This window comes from Poecilia reticulata, linkage group LG7 (assembly GCF_000633615.1).
Source record: "Poecilia reticulata strain Guanapo linkage group LG7, Guppy_female_1.0+MT, whole genome shotgun sequence".
Lineage (NCBI taxonomy): Eukaryota > Metazoa > Chordata > Actinopteri > Cyprinodontiformes > Poeciliidae > Poecilia > Poecilia reticulata.
Genome location: NC_024337.1, coordinates 3324971 through 3335437, shown reverse-complemented (window position 1 = coordinate 3335437; position 10467 = coordinate 3324971). Strand labels below are relative to the sequence as shown.

The following is a 10467-nucleotide window of genomic DNA, read 5'->3' as shown; positions in this document are numbered from 1 at the left end:
TATATTTAATCAAGTTAACTGCAGGGTCTGTTATTAATTAACTGAAATCACATTTTTAATCAAAAGCCATTGATGAATAAACGAGGAGACATTTTCAGTTCCAAAATCCCTTTGCTGCTAAATGAGCTCAACTAAGACATGTGTTGTTTTGAATCTGTCATCTAGATTACTCAAATAATAGTGTTGATATTTTGAACGCGTTAAAATCTACGTCATTAATTAATCAAAAGTAGGGCATCAAAGACCCTGGTAATTTTTTTAAGTCCCACATTTAAAAAAAATAAAATAAAAATTGCAACATCCACTTTAAAGCTCAATATTTATTTCTTTACTTGCCAGCGTATAGAAACTGAAGATTTTCCTTTCATTAGTATTTGTCTCCCCGCCCCACAAATAAAGTCTCATCCCCCCTTTGACCACCTCTTTCTAAAAGTCTAGTTCCACTACTGGGAACAACTTTCCAAAATGTATTGATAATCTGCCCATTCACAGATGAAACTCTCACTAACTGTCCACGCGTCATCAAAGCAGCGCCAATAGCGAGCGCGCCTTCCTGCTGTGCCAAATATAAAAGCAGCTGCGCTCCGACCTCCACGCATCGGTTCGGCTTTCCTCAAGCAGCGGCAGCTCACGGATCAGCGCACAGATCGTGATCCTTGCGTGCTTCATATTTAAAAGCAGAATGGAGTTAAACTTCACGCTCTCGGAGCGCAACCTGGCAGGCTTTGGCGCGCTGGCGCAGCGGCTGTTTGGAAACAAGTCGCTGTCTACCGTTGGGAACGACACGGGCGCTCCCAGACCGGAGGAAGAAGACCTGGAGGTGAACACCGACATCTACTCCAAGGTGATAGTCACCATCATCTACGTGGCTCTGTTCGCCGTCGGCTCTCTGGGGAACTCCATCACCCTGTACACCCTGCTGACCAAAAAGAGCCTGCAGAACCTCCAGAGCACCGTGCACTACCACCTGGCCAGCCTGGCCGTGTCGGACCTGCTCATCCTCGTCCTCTCTATGCCCATCGAGCTCTACAATTTCATCTGGTTCCACCACCCGTGGGTGTTCGGGGACGCCGTGTGCAGGGGCTACTACTTCCTGCGGGACAGCTGCTCCTACGCCACCGCGCTCAACATCGCCAGCCTGAGCGTGGAGCGCTACATGGCCATCTGCCACCCGTTCAAAGCGAAGAGCATCATGTCCCGTAGCCGCACTAAGAAGCTTATCAGCGCCATGTGGATCGCGTCCTTCGCGCTCGCCACTCCGATGCTCTTCATCATGGGCCAAATGACCCGCAACGGGGAGAAGATCTGCACCACCATCGTCTCCGCTGTCACCATGAAGACCGTGCTGCAGGTGGGTGGAGATGGTGTGCGCGCGCGCGCCTGCGTGTGTTTGCGTGTGTGTGTGTGTGTGTGTGTGTGTGTGTACTTCCAGCTGCTGGATGTGAGTGGCTTTTGCGCTTCCGTCTCAGCTGCTGGTCTTTGCGCAGCGTGAGGTATGGAGCCTGAGATATTCACTGCAAATATTTATACGTCAGAACTTATAGAATAACCAGCTGTGAAAGGACGGAGTGTGTGTTGTGAGAGACGGAGGAATGCGATGATGAAATTTGTGTTTAAACTGTGGAGTGAAGGCTTTACGCACGGCTGTGTGTCCGATTCCAGTTTGCGCTCTGATGTGTGCGGACATAAGACTGCACAGGAATTTACAATGTTATGTAATAGGGTTTATTTTGTTAAAATCTGACATTAACTGTACCATAAATCAGCATTGTTTCAAACATCATCAACATATTAAAAAAAAATCATGAATTTTCTTTTTTCATCTAAAGTGAATAAAATGATTTAAGGTTAAATCCATCTGTGCTGAGGTGTGATCAAGCTATTTTGTTCACTTCTATTTAAGGTTGGGCGATAAGGAGTTAAAATTTAATTGTATTTATTGTAATGATAAAAAGGTATTTTAAAAAAATGTTCTCTTTTGTATACAATACTCTATAGCTTTGTTAAAACAGGCTTCTTCAGGACACCGGTTGCATAATAAAATCTGAATTTAAGCATCAGGCTTCACATAGTGAGCAGAAATTGGCTTTTTGATTAATTATTGGTCCAGAGTTACGGCCTGCTGGTGTTTATTATAATCTTTAAATAGAATGTCACTTAAGAAATCCTTAACTAATGTCAAAAATAACATATTTAGGGTTGGAGATCTGAAAACCTTTTCTTTTGTAATTGAATTGTTATTTTGTAATTAGCATTCTTATTGCCACAATGAATGAATATTAATGCACATTTTGTCTCTTCTTGATCTAATGAAGCGATATTGCCAACCAGATGGCAAGAGTGTAAACCTCCCATGAGAGGAATGAGAGAATTTTACTAACACAGAGGACTGTGTGTCCTCTACATGGAATGGTGGCAATTTTCAAATGACTTACACAATATGAAATTTACAATTTTGAAATTATTGTGTAAAATTAAATTAGGAATTCTGCAAACAACAAATAATACACAAGTTGTTTTGACCAAACAAACAAGTTTGCTCACACATTAGTACACTAAGATCTAAGATATAAGGAGTTTCTCAAATTTACTATGTTTTATAAAATCCATTCTGCTTATAAAGAACTCCACTTGAAAAATTCAGGAGGTTTCACTGACCTTTGGGTGGCCTCAGAGCAACAGATGTGGCACATAATGAGTTTTTGATTCATGTCTGTCTTCAGGTCTCCTTCTCTTGGTCTAACATTTTTGTCTGTTAAATGCTGCAGCTGCTTCTCCTCTTATCCTCTTTCCTCTTCCTACCATCTTTACATTGCGCTGACTTAAAGGCAAGAGATAGTAAATCCTTAATGTTAATGGTTTAGCACCACAATGTACTGTGGTGCTAAACTGTTCAGTGGTTTATAAACTAAAAACAGTATTTTAAACTCTATTCTTTGAGCTACAGGAGCCACTGTAGGGACTTTAAAACTGGTGTTATGTGCTCTATCTTCCTCATTTTAGTCAGAACACGAGCAGCAGCGTTCTGGATCAGCTGCAGCTGGAGGATTGATTTGTTGGAGGGTTGATTTGTTGGACAAATCAAGCTGGACTCAGAGTTCAGGGCTGATCGCTAGTTTCAAGCTGTAATAACCAACTTTTGATTGTTCTAACCCAAATGTTCGTCACACTGTATGGAGACTTTCCACTGCTTTCATCTCTCTTTGATGTCTTATTTTGTCATTGATGGTGTAAGATTAGCTGAGAAACACTGAATTTTGCTTCACTGGATTATAAATTGCCGAGATGATTAGATAAAATACTGCCACAGTTTTTTGGGGATTTTTTTGCTGCTCTGTGCCAACTTGCTCCTCTGCATCAACATGCTGTTTGCCTCGTCCCCTCATTCCCTCTGTCTTGTCTTTGTTCTTCTTCTATTCAACATGCCAACATAATAATCACCAACTGGAGCTGCGGTGTTGCTAAAAGATTGTAAATTCATACATAGAAAAGGCACAAGCATATATTTTCGCTTCACAGATGAAAATCTCTTCCAAAATATTAATTCTACAGAATAATCAGTTACCAAGACAGCCCATACCTTGCACAGAATTTTCTAAGAGCTCATGCGTTTCTGGTGTTTGCATGCACTGAGAGGTTGTGTCTGATGGTTGTAGCACCAGAGGCGCTACGCATTTAGCCTCTTTCCACAACAATCAGTAACTTTGAGCGGCGAGACGGTACATGTGTGCCTCACTAGACTTGTAGATGTTTGGAAAGACAAAGTGCAGAGGGGAGGGAGGAAGATGGAGAACGGTCCTTTGTGGATTAATAGGAGCACAGAGTGAACTCTGCTCAGGGTGATTGTCCAGCCTTCTTGAATTCTTTCGCTGCTTAATCTGCACCGTAAATGGCAAAAATAAATAATGCAGCGGATCGAAAATTCCCTCTGAAAACCAGACTCGTGGCTGGCAGACATGCAACACTTGGAAGATGACTATTTTAGTTAAAAACAAAATCCTGACGTTTCCAGAGTTGGCATTTATTAATTATGGAAAAGTTATATCTATTTGGAATGAACTACAGTGGGCACATTTCTTGCTTTGTTTGTCTTCGTTTGGTGTAAAATCTCACACAAACATTCATCACTGAATACACAAGGAATCATTTTCATACATAAAATATGTTTGTTTAAAGGGGCACCATTATTAAATTTCCAGGCACATTTAGCCTTTTTGTAAAATTAACAAATAACTATTTTATCTGGAGTTGTTACAAAAATACTGTATAAATCAAATATGACATAGAAGAAATTTGACTTTGTAATTTAACACCTTTAAATTGGGTCTCTGTCTCTTTAAAATCTCCTGCTCTCTCTGAAACTCCGCCTTCAGGAAGTCATCTTAACATGGCTCCTCTATTAACCCTTTAACAATATTTTACCAGCTTTGCACTGAGAACTATCAGGAATTCTTACACTTCCTGATAGAATTTGGCATCTGCCGAATTCATGATAGAATTCGGCAGATGCACGTTTCCACAAGTAATTTGCTGATTGCCACTGGCTAGTCTGAAGGAGTCCTGGGGGAGGACTGCTCTGGGAACCTTGGAAACTGCGATCTTGAGGAAGATGGAGCTAGATCTACCCAAGTGTTTTTAAACAGTTGAATGGTTGCCATAGAAGTTAAAGGATTTCTCAAACATGCACAAAAAAATCAAGCCAAAACTCCAGGTATGCTTTTGATGAAGTAATAATATTATAACATATTGTAGAGCACAATAGGGACATGAAATGCCCCTTTAAATTTATGCAATAAAATGTCAATTAAATAACATTTCAATCAAAGATCGTAACAGTGAAACAAAAGGAACGGTCAAAAAACCCCAAAAAAGAATCAAAAGACTTTATAACAGAAAATGTTATGGTGGAGAAATGCTGCCACCATTGCAATTGATTAAGTATCGATGCAGAATAATTAAGAAACAAAATCAGCTGTAAAGCAATGGCAGGACACTAAAAGACAAGTTCTGTAAAATAACACAGCAAGTGCAGCTTTTCATATATAGTCTGATAACAGAGGCTGCTGGAAGTCAATTTAACTCACACTTTAGCACTTCCTGTCTTGCCTGCTGCCGCTGCCTCTTCCAGTAGATGGCACTTGAAGTTACCTGCATATAAAAAGTTGCATCACAGTTCCTAATAGTGATATTGATGAGAATGGGAATCTAGGAAAGGATATGAATATGACATTTTTCTTTTCTTTTTTGCTCAAAGAAATCAGCATCTGCATCCACTGCATCAATGTTGCTTCTTTCTTATTTGTCTCTTTCTGACCTGACAGTCTACTCTAATCTGTAAAGTACTGTGTGTGATTCTGTGTTTAAACTAACAGACACTGTGTCGCTCTCATCCCGAGTTGTTCCTGCACTCCTGTCATCTGTTGTGGATCAGCTAGATTCAACCGAAATAAAACGATATGTCTGACAGTTATTATTATGCTTTGGTTTTATACTAAAGGTAAAAAGGGTAAAATAAGAGATAAATAAGCTATGCGTCTCAGCTGTGGTTAATTACTATAATTTTAAGCTTTGACTAGGCGTCACGGTTGTATGTTAAGTGCCATTTTCACAACAGCCCACCGTGAATATTTGACAGACAGACACAAGTAACAGTTATAAGACAAGAATAAAGAAATTAGGCATACACTCCAAACACACACGCACACGTGCACAAACACACACACACACACACACACACACACACACACACACACACACACACACACACACACACACACCCACACACATACATTTATCATCATTATCATGCAGTCAGTGGAAAGCTGACTGGATGTGATGATTTCTGTTCCTGCCTGGCCAGTTAATACCTGCTGCTAATATATAAATCCTTCCTCAGTCTGTTCCAGATAATTACATGTGTTATTAATTCATAAAATACGAGTGCAGTTTAATGTGGATTCACCACGTTGCCTCATACTGATCTGCTTGTCCCCTCTCAGGTTAATGTTGATAAATATGAATGCTTCTTTGCGAAAAGCATTTGCCCGCATTCTGCAGGTTTGGCAGCTTCAACTCTTCTGAGAAGCATGTCTGCAAGCTTTAGGAGAATGCCGAATGTCATCTACAAATGAAGAGCATTTGTAAGGTCAGACACTGATGAAGGACTGTGTCACAAGTTCCCCTCCAATTCATCCCAGATGTTTTCTGTCAGTTTGAGGTTAGGACTCTGGCCAATCAAGTTTTTCCATACTAAGATTATTCATCTCACAACAGGAGGATAAAAATGATCTAATATGTATTATTATGCTGAAGCACTAAGAATGGGCAACTTCAGGCCTCGACGGCCGGTCTCCTGCAACTTTTAGATGCGTCTCAACTTCAACACACCTGAGTCAAGTAATTAGGTCGTTAGCAGGACTCTGGAGAACCTGACTGCACTTAGGAGGTGATTCAGCTGTTGGATTCAAGTGTGTTGAACCAGGGACACATCTAAAAGATGCTGGACATCGGCCCTCGAGGACGAGGATTGCCCACCCCTGCTCTAGCCCCTAGCCAATCAGTGACCGACATTTTTCTGATGTCACATCTTTAGTTCCAGCACGCTTGAAAGCAAAGTGACAAAGGTTTCAAATAAAGGGGCTGGGGTACTATAGCTGTTACTACTGGAAACCCCTTATATCTGAGTACAGCTTAATCTAGCAGTGCTGAGTAGCCACTAGTGGAAACGAGTCAGAAGTACTGTTGTCTTGGTAACTATCAAACCCAGACTCCACAAATTGACTCTCGTCTCTCTATTGGTCTAGATTCCAGAAGCTACATGGTTTTCTCCACTTAGTTACGTATCTCTTGTCTTTTCCTCCTGTAGCATTGTCCTGGGTTTCCTATGTGTCCTGTCCTCAGCTTTAAATATTTTTTTTTACATTTTATTCAGATTGTTTTTTTGTTGTTTTTTTTAAATCTGACCTTTTTTTTTTTGATATTTGCAGCAAAGACTGAAGTACCTAAACTTCTTCAAGAACCACCATGTGCTCTGCCACTTCTTGTGGACATTTTCAGTGTTTCATCTTCAGTCCAGTCTGGACAGCGGGACAGTTTCTAAATGTTTACCCTCAGCGTTCTCCCTTTAAGAAAACAGAGCACCTTAAAAGTGTTGGTGTAGTACCGTATAGCAAAACTTTGGTCTGATTAAGATTGAGGAAAATTGACTTAATATGTAAACACATTATTTTGAGGTATTTTACTGTGACAACAATGAAGGTGGGAATAAAACGTATTACAGAAATCTTCAGACTTTTTGGAGATACATGTTTGTGCTCGGTCAGAGCTCCACATGCAAGGTTACTGCTTTAAAAGTAAACCGTAATCATCATCAAAAAGGCAACTTCACTAGATTATCTATGTCAAGTAGTTCCATTTCTACATCTTAACAGCAGAGAAGAATTGTCTTTTGAATGTATTGATGTTTTTTAGGGCAGTTAAAAGGTTCTGGTTTCCTGACCGAGGCTTTTGTGCTTGGAGTTTCCATGTTTGGGCGTGAGTGCGGTCTTTTCTGATGTGCTGACTTCTTTTCACTCTTGAAGAAACATATATGACATAGATGTTATTTTGACAGATGAATAACATCTTCTTGAAAAATGTTAGGTGGAAAATATGGACTCAGATTTAGTAACCAGACCTGCTTTAAATCAGTAGCAAATTTAATAGTCCAAATAAGAAAACAGTCAAACCCACAAAATTAGAAACTGTGGAACTGTCTTTTATGATCTAGAGCTGCACATAAATCTGCATACATGGAAATTATTGAAAAGAGCACACCATTGGAGGAAAGTAAACTTTCTCCAGTTCCCATAGTTTCTGTATATTTTCCTGTTAGATAAATGTTTTTATTCCGTCGCCTCAGTGTGCACTTAGAGAGAAGCCTGTGCACTTTTGAGCTTGTTTGCCTTTGCAACATTAAGTGGCTTCATGCTGTGATGCAAGGGGCGAGTTGTTTGTGCAGCATGGTGAGTTTGAACTGTAAACCTTCCACTTCATCCATGAGGAAAGACTTTTGCATTATTCCTTCTTTGCTTGGTTACGATGCATGTTTTTTCCCCCCGAGTGGCGTTAGTTTCAACAGTGTTAGCATTTTTCCAACAGGTCTTCTTCAGAAGACTTGGGACCAGATTTACATAATCTACTGAAATTTAGTCTATATCCATGTAAAAACCAGCTCAAGCTCAATCAGTATGGACTAAGAGCATCTTGCCACATATCTGTATCTGTATTAGCTCTATGCATATCCAATTTCCTTGCTCCTACTGAAAATTTCTCCAGAGCATAATGTTGCCAACCACCATGTTTCATAGTTGTGATGGTTTTTGGGGTCATGTCTAATGTCCTGATATATTCTTTCATGGGTGTGTGTCCTCCTCTGTATGTTTGCTTCATGGCTGTAGCAAACTTTTGAGGGAACTCTTCCTTGCTGTTGCTGTTGCACTATGCTCTTTCACAGACGGTGGTTGATTTTCTGTGAGATACTCAAAGCTTGGAATACCATTTTATAACCCATAACAATAATACTTTGATGCAGACAAAAAAAAAAAAAAAGCAAAATCTAGTCTGTCTACAAACCTGCGTCTTGGTTCGGTTGAAGTTATTTCTGGTGCAGTTTGAATTCATGTGAATGGCAAGTGGATCAGAAATGGCTCCAAAAGCAGGAAGTGAACCAAATCACAGAGCATTCTGTGTAAATACAACTAAAACAAGCATGCAAGTCAAACATTTGCAGGTGAAATGGACCCTGTTTATTTTTTTATTTATTTATTTTTTCTTACAAAAGACAAAAGAGAAATCCTAGAGCTGCTTAAATCTGACACCATTTCATTGTTGTTTACATTTTGTGAACAATGAAGCTGCACTCAGTGTCTTTTTGTGTCATTTCCGTCAGTGAATCCTGGCAAATTGCCACTATAATCAAGGCGGGACCAGGTTGTTCAGAGAGTTTGGTTGGGTTGACGGTGCGGTGGGAACGTGAACTACAAATGGTGCAATTTTGGTCCCCAATCTAACTAAGTCCACCTGACCACTAGGTGTGAAAACATACCAGATTTCACTGAATACATTCTGTGTAAATACAACTAAAACAAGCATGCAAGTCAAACATTTGCAAGTGTTTATTTATTTATTTATTTATTTATTTATTTATTTATTTATTTATTTATTTATTTTTTACAAAAGAGAAATTCTAGAGCTGCTTAAATCTGACACCACTTCTTTGTCGTTTACAATTACAAAATGTGAGAAGTTGTGACAAAATGTGATAAGTTGTAGAAGCATGAATAATTTTAAGAAGCATCGTGGGTGAGGGAAGGTGGTTTTAGTGCGAGCTGGGGTTTCAATGTGTGTAATGTTATGTTTTTCTCATGCATGTCTGGTTTTTCTCTCTGTACTGCTGCATACCTGCAGCCAAAAGCAGTCATCACCGGTTGCTTGGTGACTGTAAAGTGACCTTAGTAGGAGATGCAACTGTGGATGTTTGTCTCTGCACTGAACTGCTGAGCTCTCTGTCGTGTACCAAATCTTTAAACATGCTGATTGTATCAATTGGAGGTAATTCCACTGAATTTTAATTTATGTCCTATTTTCTGTTTTCCATCTTTCCAGCTGATATGCTCTGTGCTTTCAAAACTATAAAAATAGCCAACTTTTAAGCCAAAGTTGGCTATTTTTAAGCCAACTTTGGCTTAAAAATAGCCAAAGTTGTCGTTTAGCTATTTTTAAGTAAGATTAATTATTACGATGAGTTCTTTTTTTACGTTCTGGTGGACTGAACCCCTGAGTGTCTCCTCGTTAAGCCCAAGCCAAAAATGTCTCCTTACAGCTGCAGTGATTTCAACTCCAAGGGATCTGCTAAATATCAAAGTTATGTCAGTTGCGACATAATGCAGTAACTCTGAAGGCTTTTCTTTAAAGATTTGCCAGGGCTACAGTCAGTTCACTATAAACTGGCCGGGTCGCCTCACTGAGACGACCCGGCCAAGGTCTTGTTGGTTCACCTACCATACAGAACGGCTGTGTGTATAAAAAGCAGCTCAAATCTGAGCCCTCAAACTATCAGCCAGAGAGGAAAAATGGCACATTCACTGAATGGATGAGCTGCATCTAAACCCTGATCATGTTTTTGAGACATAGGAACAAAGGCTGAGATGATGTACTGGAAATTAAGTTACTTTTCTTTTGCAAGAAGTTCATATCTCATTCTGGTCCAATGTAAAGTTGTATTTTGCAATGAAAACAAAAAACATTCTGGACATTTTGAGGTTTCCTTAGAGTAGTTTTACATGTCAAATATCTTCAAATATCTTCAAAAGAAGAATATCTAGTATCAGCAGATGGATGGATGGATGGATGGATGGATGGATGGATGGATGGATGGATGGATGGATGGATGGATGGATGGATGGATGGATGGATGGATGGATGGAT

The 10467-nt window shown here is 39.8% G+C and overlaps 1 protein-coding gene across 1 annotated transcript in view; it reads left to right on the top strand.

The window, feature by feature from the left end:
• Positions 1–549: 549 nt before the first annotated feature.
• ntsr1 (neurotensin receptor 1 (high affinity)) overlaps positions 550–10467 on the top strand; it is a 36528-nt gene continuing 26610 nt past the window's right edge. The window contains exon 1 of the mRNA XM_008412837.2: positions 550–1351. Coding sequence (XP_008411059.1) covers positions 683–1351 — 669 coding nt within the window. The 5' untranslated portion in view covers positions 550–682. The remainder of the gene's footprint in view (positions 1352–10467) is intronic.